At 43.8% G+C, this 20,495-nt stretch overlaps 1 protein-coding gene across 1 annotated transcript in view; it reads right to left on the bottom strand.

The window, feature by feature from the left end:
• Nucleotides 1-4,459: 4,459 nt before the first annotated feature.
• LOC146785522 (transcription cofactor HES-6-like) overlaps nt 4,460-20,495 on the bottom strand; it is a 36,150-nt gene continuing 20,114 nt past the window's right edge. Inside the window, exon 4 of the mRNA XM_085633388.1 lies at nt 4,460-5,182. Coding sequence (XP_085489514.1) covers nt 4,785-5,182 — 398 coding nt within the window. The 3' untranslated portion in view covers nt 4,460-4,784. The remainder of the gene's footprint in view (nt 5,183-20,495) is intronic.

The following is a 20,495-nucleotide window of genomic DNA, read 5'->3' as shown; positions in this document are numbered from 1 at the left end:
AACCTGAGGCCACAAGCATACGTCCCAGCACATTTCACCTTGACTTAAAATGAAGTTTCATGCTTTATCGTTTGGGGCACTTTGGGGCATATGTACGAGCCCCTATCGCCACGGGAAAGTCACATTCCCGTGGCAATAGGGGCCTTGCCTTATGTACAAGGCTGCATTAAGCCACTTAACGTGGCTTAACGCTGCCATGTACATAAGGCACCCTTTCACGCTATGTTTAGCATGAAAGGCGCGTGCAGTGGGTGTTGTGGTGGACGTTCCACCGCAACATCCATTGTATTTGACGCTGCCCCTATGTACAAGGGTGGCGTACATTGGAGACAGCGCCAAAATTAAGACCAGGGAAATCCTGGTCTTAAGTTGGCAAAACAAGGAGAAATGCATTATTTCTCATTGTTTTTGCTTTTTCCATGTGTGCTGCCTTGTGCAGCACACATGGAAAATGCAAAATGGCATGGTTTGTTTATGTACAGGAAGGTGTCCCTTCCTGTACATAAACAAACCTTTTTAAAAAATGCCATTTTGTAACTTTCATGTGTGCTGCATGAAGCAGCACACATGAAAGTAACAAAACGGCATTTTAGGATTGTTTATGTGCAGGAAAGGACACCTTCCTACACATAACCAATCCTCCGCTGCACACAGACACCCTTGCACTCTGGTACAAGGGTGCCTGCGTTGGTGCTAAGTTGTTAAACTTAGCGCCATCGCAGGGGGAAACGCAAGGCTGCGCCACATTCTTGTAAATATGGTGCAACCTTGCGTTTCTGATGTGGCAGAGCGTGTCGTTAAGCCCAGGAGGCTAACAACACGCTCAGCCACTTCATTGTACTTATCCCCCTTTGAGTCCAAAGACTTGCTACCAACATGGAAGGCCTAGCAGCCAGACTCAAATGATCGTTTATGCAGTTACAAACTGGAGTAAATATGTCATCTCATGTGTACGAGCCCAACAGGTATGGTCCAAAGGAAGACACTTCTCAAACCGATTTATTTTTTTAATTGAATATCCACACTTGCAGGCAAGCATTCCTCAGCTGGTTGGGTGGTCCCTTCATTCATATGGCTTGGTGAGGAGTAACATTTTTAAACCTAGTGAACGAACAACTCCGAAGTGTTAAAAACAAAGGGGCATATTATCAAGGACGGCATTAAAATTATCGCCGCTTTTGCGGCAGAAAACTGCCGCTAAAAGCGGCGATAGTGGGCTTGATAATATGCCCTTGAGAATTCCAATAGAAGCCCATGTTCTGGTGTGAGCATGGGCTTCTATGGGAATTCTCCAGGGCATATTATCAAGCCCATTATCGCCGCTTTAGCGGCAGTTTCCTGCCTCTAAAGTGGCGATAATTTTAACGTCATCCTTGATAATATGCCCCAAAATCGGTTAGGGATCAATAGGCACTACTTCCTTTAAGTTACTAGTTTGTGCAAATTAACCTGCATGTAATGTATACGTTATTTTAAAACAAGGGCAGATCAAGCCTGGGCACTCAAGAAAACCAAGGATCCGCAGAGCTGCACTACGCTGGTGAAGTACCAGAAACTCAGTTTAGCCTCTAAAACTCACACCGCACTTAAACAAGAGGTGGGGAGTCCCAGGAACTTGGGTACTCTCCTATACGAAGGCATTTTTTTAAAAAGTGCATTTGACTCAAGAGTTTGGTAGGGTAACCTCAAACTAACTTTTAGTACGGGTCACATGCTGCTCTTTTGTATTAAGCTGAAAAGTTTTAACACATTCTGTGATTTAAGAACTGTGATTTTATACACTTATATTGTGTTTTAATGAATTATTGTATTCAAGCCATGCACTGTATGGTTAGGAATAACTGAATAAAGTCTTTCTTCTCTCTCTAAATAAAGAAGATATGAATAGAATAATTGTCCCTGGAGATATTAACGTGAGAGAAAAGGATGCCACTGGAGAGCTGGGATGGTGATGAGGATCAGAAATTGGAAACTCCATCGCCTGTGGTACTTAAGCCCACTCCAGAGAGGAAGGGTAACACAGATAAACAAGTACACAGTGGCAGCTGGCATGTTCCGAGGATCGCGGGCTCTGGGATGGGGGCACATAACAAAATTAAAAATTAAAAAATAAAGGCACTCAACTGTTCCACGAGTGTGACATCCTCCTCAATCCATCTCTCCTCGTGGCAGGCAGCAGGCAGGCTCGCAAGTCCCAAGCCAATCCTGGCGCTGTTCTCATGCAGCATGAGAGCAGCACTAGGATTGGTGGGAGCGGCCTCTATCAGCGCTCACAAGAGAACTGGAGTCCCTTGCCTTCTCTAACCCAGTTAGAGAGGGTTAAAATGTGCATGCCTGGCTGGCAACCTGCCAGCAAATAGAAGTGCATTTTAAACTGGAGAGCACACATCTCCCTGCTGCCACTCAGCAGCAATGACCTGCCCGTCCTGACGCTCAGGTCGAGACGGATCAGTTGCTGAAAAATAAAATGGCAATAAATAAACTTTATCACCATTTTATTTTTCAGCTCTGGCCTGGGGTTTTGTTTGTGGGGCGACATTCCTCTGCTCAAACGGAGGAGCTGCCCCTGCAAGGACATGCTAACTATTGGCTTGGGCTTGGTCAAAGACAGAGACTCCTGCTGTGGGATGGCAACAAGAGTCTCATGACAGGGAATCAGAGCTTCTTCAATAGATTACTTTTCCCATCCTACAAGTAATCGTTAAAGTGTTTTCGATATACAGTCTGTAAGAATGATAGAGACAGACAATACCCCTTTGATGCTCCCAATGAGGCACTACATGCATAAGTGGCTTAGTAAAAAGCTGAAGCTGGACAGTAGTGGGTTTCGCCACCTGCTGAAATGGACATTATTTTGCCTTATAGCAAACAACACAAAGTTATCAATGCAGCTCATTCCTAAATGAATGCTTTAATCTCTGGTATGGCGGAGCCTAATTGCATCATGGAGGCCGATGGTACCTTCCAAGTGGTATTGGAGTAAGTGCCCTCCGCACTAGAGCATGTAGGCTCCACTAAAATGCTTTTGTGCTGGTTCAATTAGAAATGAAGAGTAGGGAGGAAGCAGATGCAACATACCAAGGAGCTTGGTAAGTTTGCCCAAATGGAAGTAATGGGGAGAGTGACTGTGTGACAAATAGCTTTTTTTCATAAAATCATGTTGTCATTGCACAATGTGGTTTTCCAGTATCACACGTGATTTGTTTTAAGCGAGCACGCACCTCGTGTAAAAAAAAAAGTCTTGCACGATACTGGCAGGAGACTGGTTTGAACAGAATATATGTCTCAGCGATACATATACTATATTAACCAGCATCTCACAAGATTTTTTTACACAAAGTTTGCAGTCACTTAAAAAATATTATGCAGCATTGTACGATGCATAATGTAGAGAAATTGCTCAGATTTCTTGATATGCAAAATTACGTCATTTCACAAATTTCTCAGCATAATTATAATTTCACTCAGGCCTAGTGGCAGATTTACCAATGTTTTGCATTGCCTTGTGCCACGCAAGGCGACATAGGGCGACGCAAACCTAGAATCAGAATTTACAAGCTACGCAAGGTCACCATGGATGGCCCTGTGTGGCTTAGTAAATGTGGTGTAACACTAGCCAGCACAAGTCACTGCCTTGTGTTGCACTGCATGGTAGGGGCATTGCAAGGGTGGAGTGTGGGTGTTCCCAAGCATGAACCCATGTATTCTGATGCATTCCCAGACTTACCAACACTGGTAGACCTGGGAATGCTTCAGAATTGTACGCCTCCTCAACACAGGCGCAACAGGGAGAAATATCTTTATTTCTTCTTGTTGTTTCCTTTATCTACGTGTGCTGCATTCTGCAGTACGCTAACAAATAGGAAAATGCCTCTGAGGATTGTTTTTGTGCAGGAAGGTGTCTCTTCTTGAACAAAAACATCCTGCTTACAACACAGTCACCCTTGCACTACAGAGCAACTGTGCCAGCGTTGGCGTAAGTCATCACATTGTGCGCAAAGAGAGGACAGGAATACGTCATATAATGTTAAATATGGCGCATTTCTGCCCCTTCCCTTTCACGCAGCACAGCAAGGTGTCTTGCTGCATTACGGTGTGTAAAATCTTGATAAATCGACCGCCTAGTGTCCATCAGTCTCAGTATACTGATCTGTAAAGGCATTCAGCAAAGTGGCCTAGTTTCATAAAGTCCTTAAGTGCCTTTTACTGGCAATAATCCCTGTTAGATGATTCTACATACAAGTAGCCCAGAAGAGTGCTTAGTATTATAACCACTGGAGGAGCCCTCTTGCACACACATTAACAGTTGGCAAATAAATAGATCACATGACCACTTATTTCTCATGCTTGCACATGCTTTTTGACTAGGAGACACTCTGGTATGTTGACTCTATGCACAGGGCACGCATATGTGTATCAAACTAAGCACAAAATGCAAGAGAAAGAGTAAGCACTTGACTTTTATTAATTAGAAGTTAATTTAATAATTGTAATGCTTTAAATGGAAATCAAAGGCATTTATTATATTACTGTACGCTAAAAAGCATAAGAAACGTTATATAAATAATTTAGAGGCTTGAAATAAATAGAGAGCAACAGTCAGCCTTCTACAAAAGAGGCTACACGTGAGGCTTACTTCGGCATGAAGTACCCGGATCTTTAGTCCACCGACAGGAGCTAGCTCGCGTAAAGGTGTTATAAAGAAGCATATCTATAAGATACATATAGGAAAGTGTCTACATTGGAGAAGAGATGTTTGGTTGAGATTATTGACTTGGTAGACCTCACCAGGGCCGCCACATACTTGGTGCTCCTGAGCTTGCACTATCATGGGCATCTATAGGCAGCTGGGGTGGGCTAGAGAAGTGAAGCTGAGAAGGGTTCCGAGGAGGCACTGTGCCCTTAGACAATGAGGACACACCTCGCGGTCTACTGGTGTCCTCGCTTGGCGAGCGCCGGCAGTCCTCATGCTCCGGCTCCAATAGGGCAGGTGATGAAGGCCGTGCGGTGTCTTGGCCAGCCTCTTCACTAGACTTGGGTAGGGACTTCAACAGGTGGTTCAGCATGCGGGCGCCCAGGCTCTTGTCCATCCACTCGCAGGTGAGGAGAAGGTTGTGGACCTCATGTACGCACTGGATGTACCCTGTGCTGTACTTTTGCTCATCTGCACCCTCCATGGAATCTGCAGAGGAAAATAAATATTTGTCTAAGGAACAGTGCTTTACAATATCTTAAACCTTTCAACATTTTTGGTCTTGTGACTTTGCCAATAACTCAATCAACAAGCAAGTTGGATCATATTTAGTTCTAACATAGTGTTGCATACAAGTCTTTCTAAACCCTTGCCTCTACCCCCTCTACATCCCTTTTACTCATCCGAAGCCTCCTCTTACTGCTATGACCTCCAAAACAAAAACAAAACAAAGATGTCTAAATTCTTCCCTCTTCTACCCCTCCACTATCCTTCTGAATCCATATAACTGACTAGCATATCCACCACTCAAATTACTTTCATATTCCACTATACTAATTCACCACTTATCCTTTATGGGTTCTGGAGTAGCATGCTACTCGCCAAAAAAGTGTTTCGATGCTTCGTCAGGGGTAGTAAGCACTATATAAATGCAATTACAATACAATGATTTTATTTAATATGGTTTTGTGTGTGTCATATATTTTTTTAAGAGGTTATGCTTTTTTTCATAATTTCCTCCCTCAGGAGACTGGTTCCATAGGAAATGTTTCAAGGAAACTATTAAAGTGAATTGTGTTGGGTCTGCATAATATTTTCTGATCAAATGATTGTCCTGCCGGTACCTCATGCCACGTCTGTACGTGAGTTATACACGCATGTTAAATTTTAATTTGTGTAATAAGTGCAATTTTTTTGTTTGTTGCAAAAATGAAGGCTGTAATGCATGTTACGTAAGGTGAAAACATTTTGCAGGTAACCTTCATCACCAGTCTTGAACAGAAAATATCTCAGAAACATGTTGGCCTTCATATTCAATAAGTAAATGAAGTTGGAAAGTTGGGGTTCTTGCCACATTTTTATCCATTTCTCATTTAGTGTATTGAAAAATGCAAATTTCAGCACAACCACGTAACCTCCGTATTTCCTGAAGGCTTGCAACAGAATTTACTCTAAGGTAAACGCGTCCAAATGCAAAAATGGTGAAGTTAGGTTCAGATATAGTATTTTTGTTAGTGTACAACTTCCATGTTGAACAGCCAGTTGTCAAAAAACAAGTCCGTTTTTCGGGAGAGTTAGTTGAAGTTCACTTGTTTTAACATCCATGTGCTTTATATTGTCTAACCGTTATGAACACTGTGCCTCCATTAGGCAGGAACATCAGTTCTTAATTTGTGCCGGTGGTTTCTAGTGCTCGGCACTGGCACTTAATTGTCAACGCCAGCACTTATGACAGTCTGCCATATGGTGGCACTGTCTGTCTAATTTAGAGATGAGCACAACAACAGTTATTTATTAATCCAGCAAACATAAACAATGACTAATACATGCCACCCAAGCCATTCTTATAGCTTTAGGGGTGTGGAATATTCTGAATTGTCACACCTGAAGGAGTGTGATGGTTATTAGCTGTTATGGTATGGTATTGACAGCAGAGGTAGGGGGAATGGCGTGGTGAAGGCTGCAATGGCCTTGGCACTTAATGTTTTACAAATTAAGTACTGCAGAAACTACAAACTGTACCTCGCAGCTTAAATAGTGTGGGACTGAGTCCAGAGAGCACATGTCCCACTGCATGTGAAAACTGCAGATCAACATATCATTCACCTTGATGGATAAAATGAGTACCATTGAATTAGGTATAAATTTAACTTGTAATCCCCAGCACTACAGAATGGCAAAACTGATGCTGAACGCACTGCATAGATAAGACATAACTTTCTTTGGTGTGGTTCCACTACGAAAAGTTTGTCTCATGCAAGAAATGAATGAATACAATAATTATTGATTGCTGTGAGTCCTCTCTCCCCGGCTGAGTCTTACCGGCCAGCATCCGCAAATTGTGGTATTAATCTCCATCATTCTTTTAAATCATGTTTCTAGGGATTTAGCAGTGATGGTAGTAGGAAACTGATCATACGTTCACCAGAAGACTGGACCCCTTCCTCAAATGCTAACGACCTGCACAGGAAGGAGGGTGAAGTATGTGGCACTATACCCAAAGGCAACCTCATTTCATCATTGGATCCTGTTCTGGGCTCCTTCCCTCAGACTCAGATATTGAATCTCCTGTCCCAAGCTTCCCATGGCAGGGGCTTCCTTAAAGGATCACTCCCAATGAACCCTGCACTAGATATCCTGACCATCCAAAGCTGCCCGCCTCCACCCAATACCTGGACTCTCATCTGCCTCAGACTGTGAAGCAAAACTGTTACCGGCTAGGGATTCAAAGGTCCTTGTGTCCCATTCGCTTACATTTCATTTTAAGCATAAAGTGACTTAAGATAGGAGCAACAAACCATGAGAAAATGTAGGAATGTGAATCGCAAAGGAGCAAAGAATTTGCGGTTTATCTGGAGAATGGATATGGAAATCGAGAATAAAACTAACAGGGACACATAGGGACAGACCTTTCCAGCACTTGGATGGACATTGAGGGCATATGAGCTAAAGTAGGATCTGACAGGTGACAGGGCAGGGCAAACCCTCCAGACCTCGGTGGCAGATATCAGAGAGCAAGCAGAAAAATAGAACATAGATGCAGCTGGTAGGCGTCAAGGGGAGAGATTGTGTACACATTGAAGCAAAACGCTCAGAAAACTTAGGAACTAAAGTGAAGTGAAGGTTAAAAAAAGAGATAAAGACATAAAATGAGGGCAGCAACAGCCCTTTAGCCCATGATCCTAGAATTCACCACCTTCAGTTTGTCCAGCTTAGTCAGACCATGATATTTGTTTTGTTCAACTGCAGTTGATGCAGGAGTACAGGAAAGCAATTGTGTCTAAACACCAACCCTATCTCGAGTAGTCCCTAAACTCCCAATAGATCATCAGCCTGTTTCACTACCCCCTTCTCCATGGACTCATCCGCTCTGCTCGATGGCTGAGCTGTAGTCCTCCTTTTTAGGTCTCGCCTGACCCAGCGCATGCGCTGGTCTGGCGAGACTTATTGAGAGGGCTCCAAAAAGTGCTACCAGGCCAGCCTAGAGCTACAGTGCATGTGCGCGGGCGTGCGCACGCTGCGCTTTACCGTGATTTCTTTTACTTTCGCGGTGGCATGACCGCTTTGATGTTTGATCATGATCGCGATCACTTTCACTTTTGTGGCCGCACGGCCGCATGGCATAGCCAATAGGTCTCGCTTTTGGGACCTTATAAGTATTTGTTTATGCAACTGTTGCATGGCTAAACACTTATAAGGTCCCAAAGGCGAGACCTATTGGCTATGCCAATGCTTGTTTTCTTCTCAGTTCAGATGCAGAATCCAGCGATTGATTAAAAAAAAGTTAATCCAGAAAGAAAAATCTTCACCCTAATAAAATCTGCACTCTTTTGTGATTGCCAAGACTTGATTTCTGTTTTGATTTTATTTTGGGTGCTGTAAGGCCCCCATATTCCCATTAGGGAGATCTTGCAGCAAATTAAAATATTGATAGAATACTACAAGAGAGTATGCATGGGGTATATACTAAAACCCCAGATTTTCAGTTTATAACTCATACAAGTGATTTTAATGGTTACTATTATTGTTAACTGTTTTTTTGTCTGGGTCCTTCATCCATGACTTCCACGAGGGATATAAATTAGGTGATAAATGCTCAAAGAAAAGCAGGGATAATAATATAAACCTGGATATAGTGCCACTAAAGGAACAGTTTTCGACAATATATGTCTCTGCTTATTCCCTTTGAGTATTGGGTGTCTAAGCTGCGAGACAGAATAGGCTGGTGCATCTTCTACTGGTGTGGAGAAATACATAAAGGTGGGGAACAGTTAATTACGAACAGAAATGCAGACAACAACCTGTAGATTGAAGAACCAGAACCAGAACCAGAAAAAAGGAATCAATCGTGAACTGCAGCCTGTCCTGTTGGAATCCGCTGGTGGACATTCTCACCCAAATATGACCCCAAATTTTGGCAGAGACCTGAAGAAGGGTAATATTTCTGAGGAGCCTGTGATGGAGGAGGCACGGCAGATCGTAGGCGTATGATTCTGGAATCTTTCTCTTTGAAATGCCCAGAACATTTCACCCCATAAGAGCATCATGGCGAAGCCAGTCAAGTGGTGGAGATTGATATTCTGAAGATGGGTGTGAAGCTAGACAAGGAGACTCAGGTCAGGGGTACTTCTGACGAAAGAGTGTACTGAATCCTTTGCTCTGTCCTCCACTATGGGAGATACTTCAGAGCTGACACAAGTAGCATTTTTAGACAAAATATAAAGTTAATGGTAGGAAGGAAACTCTATTAGTATATTAATACACCTTGCGGCATATTTACAAGTGGGTATCGCCACCAGAATGTCACTTTTAGTGACGTTCTGGTGGCAACATCCCCTTTTCCATATTTACTAAGCGGCGTTAAGTCACTTGACGTGGCCTAACGCTGCCTTGTTAATAAGGCCCCTTTTCACGCTTGACTTAGTGTGAAAGGGGCGTGCAATGGGTGTTGCAGTGGGTGTTCCGCCGCAACACCTATTGCTTTTTGACGCTGCCCATATTTTCAAAGATGGGGCAGCGCCAAAAACTAAGACCAGGTAAAACCTGGTTTTAGGATGATGATATGAGGGGAGATTATTAATTTCTCCTCGTATTTTGCTTGTTCTATGTGTGCTGCATTCTGCGGAGGTAATTAGATATATATGTAAAACAAAGAGGTAGGTCGCAGAGATTGTAGAGTGTTAGTTCTTAGGTTGCAGGCCTTCAATGAGTCATAAGAACAATGTTAGACTGCGGCTAGACTTTAACATACATGTATGTATGAACTCATGGAAAACTTTCAAGCAGAAGCCTATTTGCACAGGTTTAATATATGCGCTCATTCGTCCTGCACTTTGCGGTTTTTACATTTTAAATCCTGCATTAGGCAGAGAAGGGGAATTATCTAGGATACTTAGTCTGGTTGTATCATGGCTTATCAGTCCCCTCTGGACAGGCTCCATCTTGGCTCACTAGTTCCTTTGGGGCAAGGGCCAGGTCAAAGCTAGACATTCCGCTTGAACCATTCCCCAGTCCTGATTGGCTAACCCCACCTTTACGCTTATGTTTCTAAGCATTTAAACAATCAAAGAATGAGGTGGATTAGAATGCAGAGATCTCCACTCTTGGGACGTCATTCAGTATTTCCTTAGGCATCTGGCTTCACTCATAGATGTGTGCAGTAAAACACAGTCACAAATACTCGCCTCATTTCAGAAGTGAGGGCATGCTCTGACAATCATCAGAACAGGTGCTTCCATCTTCATGTTTTGAAAAACTTTGTGAAGAGACACCGCCTTGAAGACTGTGTCCTTATTAGTACATTGTTATACGTAACTTTTCTGGAATTCGATCACAAAGTCTTAAAACTCAGTGGTTGCCTCATCAGTGGTACCAGGCTTTATATATGTATCCTATCTCATTGGCTGACTGACATAGGTCTTTCACAATATGAGACATTTTAGGATGCCCTGTGTGAGCCAGTCATGGCTCTCTGCAAATGGCAGGTCAGCAGTGGCCATCTTGAATATAGGAATCATGGAAGCCATGTGTCACTTTGGTTCCCATAAAAACTGCTTCAGCGTGGCAAGTCTTAAAAGGCCCAGAGGTGATGGCTTAGTTGGTTTATGCCTGTGTTGTCCAACGTGTGGCCCACGAGCTTCAATGTCACCCATGCAGTGACATGGATTTGATTCATAATGATGTGCTTTCTTGCATTTAATTAAAGTACTGGCCAACTTAAGGGCACTCTTGTTTGCAGAAGGAGCATAAACTAATGAACTATCTTTCAAGATTATTACTTGTTCCCTGGTGGTTATAGAGGGATCTGTGACCTGCAAGTTACAGTCACTGTTGTGCAGGAAGCACATTATCATTGCTTCTAAACTTCATGAAGATGGTAACAAGTTCCACGCAATACAATACAGGCGCTCCTACATTCACCGAAGAGTGACCGCAGGTGCCAAGGGTCTCAGTGGACTGGTGAGCTGACGGTAGGATGGCAGGCAGTCACATGCACTTTGCCAACCAGGTACTGGTAAACCAAAATTGATAAATAACTGAGGTTTACACAAAGGCCCTCTGTTCTCAGCTGTGTACTGTCACTTGAAAAATGTTTTTAAACAGAACAAATGGCTTTTTGATGACTTACTGTCAAACAGGGGTTGAAAACGCACTATTGGGTCCCATTATTTCAAGCTTTGTCTCAGTAGAGCCCCCACAAAGTCCTCCACGGGAGGGTCGGGTTTACAGACCCCACCCACCACCACCACCACCACCAATTAAAAGGAAAAAAATTGTACCCTGGTCAATGCTGTTCCACATGCCTTGCTTGCATTGTTATATCCATTGTTTGCCCAGATAGAGCCTGAGCAGAACCAAATTTGGTGCCCCTTCTTTTCATCATAGTTGTAGCCTTTAACTTGAGATATACAAGGAGAAAACTATTATCTCCATTAATTTAGCAAAAATGCGTTTTCTTTGCATCCTGGTACTTGAAGTCCTGTATTTATAGTGAGGAGCAACAAAACGGCAATGGCTAAAAGTCAAAGAGAAGGTGAAGACAGCGGCGTAGCTAGGGGGGTGCGGTGGGGGCGGTCCGCCCCAGGCGGCACCATTTTGGGGGCAGCCGCGCGGCACTGGTGGCCCATTACGGCGGCCTTTATGATTTATTTGGGGACACTGTCAGTGTCCCCAAATAAATTATAAAGGCCGCCGCAACCGGCCACTAGTGCCGCGCGCGCGGCCCCGTTTCCGTTTGAAAGTGAAAGTGCACCTGAAGACTTGTAACTGCTCCGTGCTGCCAATTGCCGCCACATTGTACCGCCTGATTGGCCAGTGTGTGTAAGTGCAACCGCACTGCAAGCACCACCCGAGGCTGCAATATATATAACAAGCTTTAGTTCCCAGGGTCGTCAATCTGGTAGCGCGCGAAAGCGCGATCAATGACGGCCCTGCCAACATTATACTTCAGAGCCCACCTGCGACAGTGAACCGTGCTGAAATTGAGCATGCACCATGCACGTGGGGGTGTGTGCATGCCTCCAGGGATTAGCAGGAACAGAAATGATTCCCAGTTTTCTGCCAGGAGTGAGGAGTGACTTGTTTCACTTGTCGCTCTAAGTGAGTCGGTTGGACCTCGGGTGCAGGCCCGGGCCGGGGCAGATAGTGTGAGAGAGAAATTGACTCTCGACTCTTGTGGTGGTGCGTGCTGATCTTGGGGAGACTGAAGCAAAAACAAGTAAGTTTTCTGTTTTCTTTATTGATTGTACACTGGTTTTGATGGTGGCACTTCAGAAAATAACTAGATGCACGTCACTTTTGGTGATGACGTTAGTGAAAGGACACAGCACCGAATAGAAGTGCTTCCGTGTGTAGAGGGAGTGTGTTGCAGGTTCTGGCCTTGCCCTTGGACATGGCGCAGTGCTTTAAATGAGCGGGTACTCACCAGTACGGAGTACCAGCACTTTTAAGTTTTCTTCTCGTGAGTAAAGGAGCATATCATTAGACACGGAGAGTACATACTCACAGGGGCCTTACAGCATGCAGGTATTACTGCCTCCAGGTCTGTTTGTGGCTGACTCATAGGCCACCTCACTGGCTGGCTACAGCGTGTGATTGCGCAGAAGAGCTTATGCTGCAATCACCAGAGAGCAGTGTTGTCACTTGCCTCTGTGACTGAGTAGTGTACACGTTAATCGTGACTTGCATCGTTATTCTGCACACAATTCCCATTGCCTTATTATATGAAGAGGAGGCTTGATGCACAGACTGTTGTATGCACAATCTCTCTGCCCATCCTGTTCTATGCAGTGTAACCTTGGAGCAGGCCAACTGTGTGCCCTGCCATAGTGCGTACTTTAAAATCCACGGGTATTCTGGCTTTGGATCTCACCAACTCTAATCGTAATTGAGCTTTGTCTTGCCTGTCATGTTGGCCAGAGAGAAAAGGGGTAGGCCTGCTCCTTTCAACAACAGTTTGGAATAAAGAGAGAGAAAAACGAAGAGAGGTAGACGGATAAAGTGATGCAGAAACAGGACAGAGTGAGAGGTAAAACAATGGGAAAAGAAGAGACAAAAGAAACTCGAAAGACAAAAGAATGAAGAAAGGCAACTGAGCGAAGGAGGAAAGAAAATAGACAAGGAAGAGACAGGACAAGGAAGAATAAGACAGAGGAGAAAAAGGGGGACTGGATAAAGAAAATATATTGCAGAGAAAACAGGTGCAACACGTGAGGTACAGGAAAGAGAAATTGGCATGGGAAAGGTTTAGGTATGTGAGACAGACAAAAGGCAAGAGGAGAGATTGCATAACCATTGAATAGAGAAGTTGTGTGGGTAGGAGGAAAGGCTCTATTTGTTTTGTTTAACTTGGTAATCTGGCTACTCTTACATAGCATTTAAATATGATCCCTGCAAGAATTTTGTTGGGGTGCAAGCAATCCATTCTAATATAGGTGCATCGTACACTTTGCTGCAATTATTTGAATGCTGATCTATAAACAAATATAAAGGATAGAACTGCAAGTATAAAATCTGTTCCAAATGGAAAAAACTTTTTTTCTGAGTTTTATTCTCATCAATAAATGTTCCACAGTTTCAACCTTCAAAACAGCTGGCCCTGTACTTTGCTCCTTTCAATGGCATATTGCCCTGTCCATCACTCCTTATACTAACTTGCAGTGAGGCAACTTTTCTATTGCCCTCACGATTTTCCAGTCTCCTAACTAGAAAGGGATCATTGCTTAACATTATGCTTGTTTCTTTCACAAATTGCTCGTAGTATCAATAATTGTGCATAATGTGAACATACAAATAGCTTTCATGTGCCATATCTGCAGAGGCATATTATATTGCCCACAGGGAATGTAAAAGTTACTTTTAAAATTACCTTTTTGTACAAGCATAGACAAAAAGAATGATCACCAGATGGCAGAAGTGTTGTATTATTGTGCACAGTTGCACACCAAGAGTATCTCAAATTAAAGGTTTGCCTCCTAACCACGCCCATAGGCCCACCCCTGCCATTAAAGTTGGTGAGCACCTGCACTTATTGTTTTCCATTTAAAGCACTGGACATGGGGGCAAACCGGCACAGTAACAGGGGCAGTGTTTCAAATGGGCCTGCACTTCTAAGTATTCTTCTCTTCAGAACTGGAACTTTTCCTTCACAGATTTGAAGCAGTACAGCTGTTACCTGGAGGCATGGGGCAGGCCTAAGGAATGCATGTAGATGAATGCATGTGGATGAAAGTATGAAACTGTCTGCTATCTTGTGTATTTTACGGTGCCTTTTTCCATGGAACATGTGTTTTTCTTTCCAGATGCCTTAAAGGGTATAATATGTACTTTGAATTTGTTTCCCTCTTGAAAGTAATGGGGGTAGTTTTTGGAAGAAGTTGGCAAAGCAGATTTCGTTATTGGGTAATACTATTTCTTCTTTAAAATGGAACGCCTTGAAGCTAAACATTTTTTGTAGCTCCAGCACTTGGGGTGACTAACCAAGTTATTCTGTATGCCAGTGACATCATGGCATGTGCCATCAAAACCCATGATGTCACAATGCATGACATCACACGTGGCATCACAGTGACATCACAAGAAGTGACATCAGATATTAAGATCTTACACATGTTTTTATTAGTTATATCAGTGAGGACATTTAAGCGCATTATGAGATTTAACAAATTAGATTTTGCTTTGCGGTTGTGCTAAAAAAGTAACTCAATCCTGATGCAAAATCAGGGCCTCAACTCATTTTTAAAACCCCGCCACAAAGAAACTGGCAACACGGAGAAGCATGGTAGTAGATCTGTTATGTTTAATTGGTTGCAAAGTCTGCACATTCAAAGATTTTATGGGGTTAAGACATCTGCTACAGAGGTGCCCAGCAAATATCAGGGAATAATAATAATGGTGAAATAACTCTGGAGGTTAAAGTATTTGTTGGAGAGATCTGTGTTTTGTGTAGTCCCAGATCTGAATCAAAGTGGTATAGAAGGTTAATGTGTCTCCTGCCAAGCACATCATATAATATGCAGATGACAGATTATTTTTTATGTAGCTAGGTAAGTGGGTTACTGCTTTGAACACAGATCCTTTTGCTACTTGCAGTTCATAAGTTGTAAGTCTTCTAATATAGCACATTGAGCTATGTAGAATGCGGCTGCTACACCTTTTAAACCTCACTGACTCATGCAACGCATCTTGTACATTGATTTGCACACTTATATGATTTATTGTCAATGTGCATGTTATGTAAAGCGCTCTGACACCCTGCATTGGGATGAGAAGCGCTATAAAAGAAATACAATAGTGCTATTTAAATTAGGTGTGTAAATGCTGGGACAGACCAACACATTGCACATTCTTACAGTGCATGCAGTTACATAAAGGGACTGAACAAAGTAAAAAGCATGCCTCTCTTGAAGAGATAACAAGCTGTGTGCTTTTGTTTCCCCTCCGTCGCATTTGCATTTAAGTGTGGGGTCCCAGGCCACGTCCAGCTAGGATACTCGATCAAATGGAGGCGTAATGGCCCTTAACTTGGCCATTATCTTTGGCCCAGCTGTATGTGAAAATAACAAGCTGAATGTGTCCGTGTCTGAAAATGACACGGGGACAAGTTCATCATATTTCTGGGGGGCCCAACTTCTTGGTAGGGTGGACGGCGTTCACCCTGTGAAAATAGTGGGTGGACGCCGTGTATCTGCATGTACCCTAGACTTGTGCCCTGGTTGGTGTCTTCCAGTGGCTGCATGGTTGTTTCAGTCCGAGTCCTGGCTATTCACAAATAGAAACTAACCTAGACTTTTAAAGGCACATCTGCTAATGTAACAGACAGGCTGAAGCCCTGAGTAGGAAATCGAATAACTATTTGTACAAACTCCTGAGTAGTAGTTCTTGAAAAATTAATTCACATAACCTTTTGGACTTTGGTGTGTATTTTTGTCCAGGGCTAGGGGTTAGTAGACTGGTGGCTCTGTCAATTTCTTTTGGTCATAGAAGTCAAGGTGTATGAAAGGACAAGGGCTCGGATTGCTTTTTTACTTCATATATTTTGACTCATCTAGAGATTTTTGCATTTTGCATTGAGACAAGCCATTTCTAATATTAAATTTGCTGATTTTCTTTATTCAGTACATATACTCTAACCAGTGGTATTAAGACAGGTGCTCAGTTAACCCCCTCCCACTATCTCTGTATTGAATAGAATTTATATTCATCCTTAAAATGGTTTCTGATGACTATTTCTGCATAATTCGAGAGTTGCTACCAAGTTAGGCAGTCAGCAAATTACATCATGACACGTGCCATCCATAGCTGCCAAGGTTTCAGATTGCTATGTGTGACATGTTCATTATTTCAGTGTGGTTATGAGTGACATTTCAACCACTATGAGTGACACTTTTTTGCGAGCAAAAATCAAGCAATGAAGATGAGGAAACATAAATATCAGAAATTAGACCCATTTGAGCAACGAGAAACTCTCAGAAGATCGAACACTGCTGCAAACACCTGCTGCAGCTGACTATAATTAAAATGACAGCTATGGATATCTAGAAAGAAGGTCATGTAGCTCCACTAAGAATTAACACCAAAAAGAGCAAGGACCTGCGGTTAGGCTGTAGAACCACTGAATCGAAGTAACTATTAGCGGCGATACTACGCGTCTCTCGGACCTCTTTCAAGTGCTCGCCATCCTTTTTCCCCAGCACCCCTCCCCCCAGGGGCGGCAATCTGAGGGATAGCCCCGGGCGCCACAAGCTCTAGCTACGCCTCTGGGTGAAGAACTTAATAAACTACCACGAATCGAGGAGCTCAGTGGTTTCCTATTTGCCAGCATTATGTGACCACAAACATGCAAGATGTTTCATGTTTAGAAAACAATAATTAGACTTTAGTGTTACTGAGGTTCGGCTGCTCCGCTTGAGCCCTTCGCTGCCCAGCTGTCTCCTGTCCTGTCTGCCCATCTCTTCCTTGCTGCTGCTACTAAGTAATATTTGACTACAGGGTGGGCGATGTGGAATTGGCGTGTTGGGGGGGGGGTTTGGGTATGACTACTGATTTCAGGGTCAGACCTCGGCTGATTACACAAGCTTGCCCACTCCTTCCCCGTTCTCACCTGAATTACCCACAGCTCCGCTCCTTCCTGCAAGTGCCAAACTGTAAACGAGGAGGGGTAAGGTGAGATGGGATAGCGAGAGGATTTTAATGGGGCGGATGCAGCCGGTACAGGAAGACAAGAATGATTATACTCAGTGTGGGCTGACCGCTGACTCGCTGGAGCCATTTCAGATTGAGACTGCTGCATGACCTGCACCAGAGGCGCAACTAGAGCCACATTTCGGGGGGGGGGGGGGGGGGGGGGGGCTACTAAAGATTTCGGGGGGGGGGGGGGCTGATTCTTCCAGTGATAGAGTGGCGATGCAGGGGCTCTAGGAAGAGGTGAAATCACAACAAAGCCTCGTTAGCCAGTAAATGGTCTGTTAAAGACCTGGTGTGGCTGTGTGTGTGCCAGGGAAACTGTCTCAGCCCAGGCTGCCATACACAACGGTGGGGGCTGAAGCCCTTTCAGCCCAATGGGCGTTGCGCGCCTGACCTGCACGGTGACAGCTCCTTGCGCCTCCTGTGAACGTCGACGCCCTGGGCATGGGCCCAGCTCACCCATGCTGAAGGCCGGCCCTGAACACAATAGCACATGATGCTGTAGAGGATGGTTCAGCTCTCACAGGCATTCTCTAGGTGAAATGTAAGACAGCAACCAGATTATGGAAAAATGCTTGGACAGAGATGGATATCTTAAAGACTGCGTACTTTGGGTTCTCCAGATACCACTGTTTTCAATTGTTTTTCTCTATTTGCATGTGCAGGGCTGCACTGGCCATAGTGGGTACCGGGCGTTCCCCCGGTGGGCTGCGAGGGTGGGGGCCGGTTTTGGGCCCCTGGGGTGCCGTTTTTGTTACCAGGGGCCGGCAATATCGCCCCCTGTAACAAAATCGTCCGAAACCGGCCCCCGCAAGCAGCTCGGCCGCACCCCCCACTTCCCCAGGGTGGCCAGCCGAGCAGTTTGCCAGGGCCGGTGTCGGTTCCCAGTCCGGCCCTGTGCATGTGGTCAGGACCATACATCCCATTGTGCCTTTCTGGTATTTTTCTGACGGGCTGCAGACTGAGGGGCTGCTTTCAAAGTAGGATGGGTTCCATATGACCCAGCTATGGCCCAGTCCTGGTCACAGCTTCCTGGAGCGGGATGTTGGTTTTAACATTTTTGCTAGGGCTAATTTGGTAACGTAATATGGTGCTCAAGTAAAGTGCTTTAATACCCTTAGTCCAAATTTGCACTATATAAAACGGCAAAAACAAAAAATAAATGCTCAATTTTTTACTTGCCGGACATTTTATGCTTGAGCGAGACGTGAAAACTCAGGTTCAATCTTTGGCACTCTCCAATCTGTACTACTGTGATTATCCCCTTGCAGGCCTCCCCAAAACCCACCTATCTCATCTAAAATCTATCCTCCATTCAGCAGCGCGTTTTCGTCGGTGGGGCCAAAAGAAACAACCATATTACACCCATTTTGATTTCTCTGTGCTGGCGTCCCATGGAAGGCAGGTCAATATATAAGTCTGCTTGCATCACCCATAAAGTCATACACACTTCCATCCCCAGCTACCTGGCAAACAAACTCAAAATATCAGACCTTCAAGCAATGCTGAAAAACTTCTGCTCGAACCTCCAACCTTCGAAAGAGAAAGAGGCACCATCCTTTTCAGGTAATGAGAATAGAATTTGGAACTGTTGTACATATTAGTAATGTTACCTACTACTATATCACTCTTGTTCCTTATGTAATTCACTTCGCTCTATTGTAAAGCGCTATAAATCCTCTTGGTAAAGTACCCGCTATATAAAAACGCATAAATAAATAAATAAATACAGCAGGCAATCGTTTTAGGCTCCAAGGCAAATGTAGTGCTGTTTAGTTGCTTAGTTCTGTATATAATTAAATTGGAAAGAGATGCCAAATTAAGCGATTACGGGCTACAGGGATCGCAATTTTGGTGAGCGGTTGCCAGAATCCACTCCCTGCCTTTCACTAGAAAAGGGCAAATTCCTTTTATCTTCTGCACAGATGAGCAACATTTCAACAACTTGAAGAATCTCTTTCTATCCTGGCATTGACCCGGCAAAATCTTCCAAGTAAAATGGCTATATACTTCCCTCTAGCGGCAATGTAAGAGAATGCAGTGATGACTAAAAATCAACAGTGATGCTTAATTTATCTCTTCTGTTCAAAATTATTTGGAGTTTGTTTCCAGTAATGTGTAGTTCATTGTACAACAAGAAACAGCCAACCTGTTCCTTCCTCCGGTCTTCATCCTTTCCTCAGTTCTTGGTGACCAAATATGTAGAAAGCAGGTCACTAAAATTCACTGAATACAATAGCTAAATATAGCAGCCTGCGGCATCTTGCTGTTATATATTGTAAGCTGTGAGAAGAAATTGCTTGATATACGCGTGAAATACCTAAAGTAACGTCTTCCTATGGAGCTCAGAACCGTTTTCGGTTGTTTTTGTGTTTGTGTCCCTGTTTTTCACTACCTTCAGGCCTTTGGTAGTAATCAGAGAGGGCATAGGACGTGTCAAAGGCAATGGGATAGAAAAAAGTGCGTGTGTGTGTGTGAGGAGGTCTCTAAAAGGGGTGGGGCCTAAGAAGCTGACAAAGAATCCTTTCCAAGAGGCGTGGAAACCTGAAGACGTGGCTTTTCCAGTCTTAGGTTTCTTGTCTATTACGGTGGTTAGGGGCGTTTTGTTTTGTTAGTTGTAGGTGGTCTTCCGCAGCGCCGGGACACTCCTTGGAGTAGCCGTGCGCTCTACAAATCACAGATAACATAATATAACAATAGGGGTGTTAATTAAAGGAGGTATACTAAAATCCTTTACATAGCGTGCCAACTGACCGGTGTTTTGATGCTTCTCTATGACCTACCGTTATTGTAGCCATACATATCACACGATATCAGACATGCACCTAAAACAAGCCAGACCTGCTTGCTTTGCCAATGTTTATTCGAAGTATCAGAAAAAAGGAGCAATAACTATATTTTTGTTGTGAATAATTAGAATTGAAAATATTTCGGTTCTGGAAATATGAGACTTAAGAAACATTCCTCAGGTCTGTGGAAGGAGTGGGGTCTTTGGAGTGTCACTCACATCCTTCTCTGCACACCACTTTCCTCTGCAGTGTCTCACTCGAACACCGCTTTTCCCCCCACATCTTTCTGAAATCCTACATCTGTCTATCCCCCCTATCTTTCCTCTCTT

The sequence above is a fragment of the Triturus cristatus genome, chromosome 11 (genome assembly GCF_964204655.1).
Source record: "Triturus cristatus chromosome 11, aTriCri1.1, whole genome shotgun sequence".
Lineage (NCBI taxonomy): Eukaryota > Metazoa > Chordata > Amphibia > Caudata > Salamandridae > Triturus > Triturus cristatus.
Note: the sequence above shows the minus strand (reverse complement) of the source record. Positions and strands in the feature narration are given on the sequence as shown.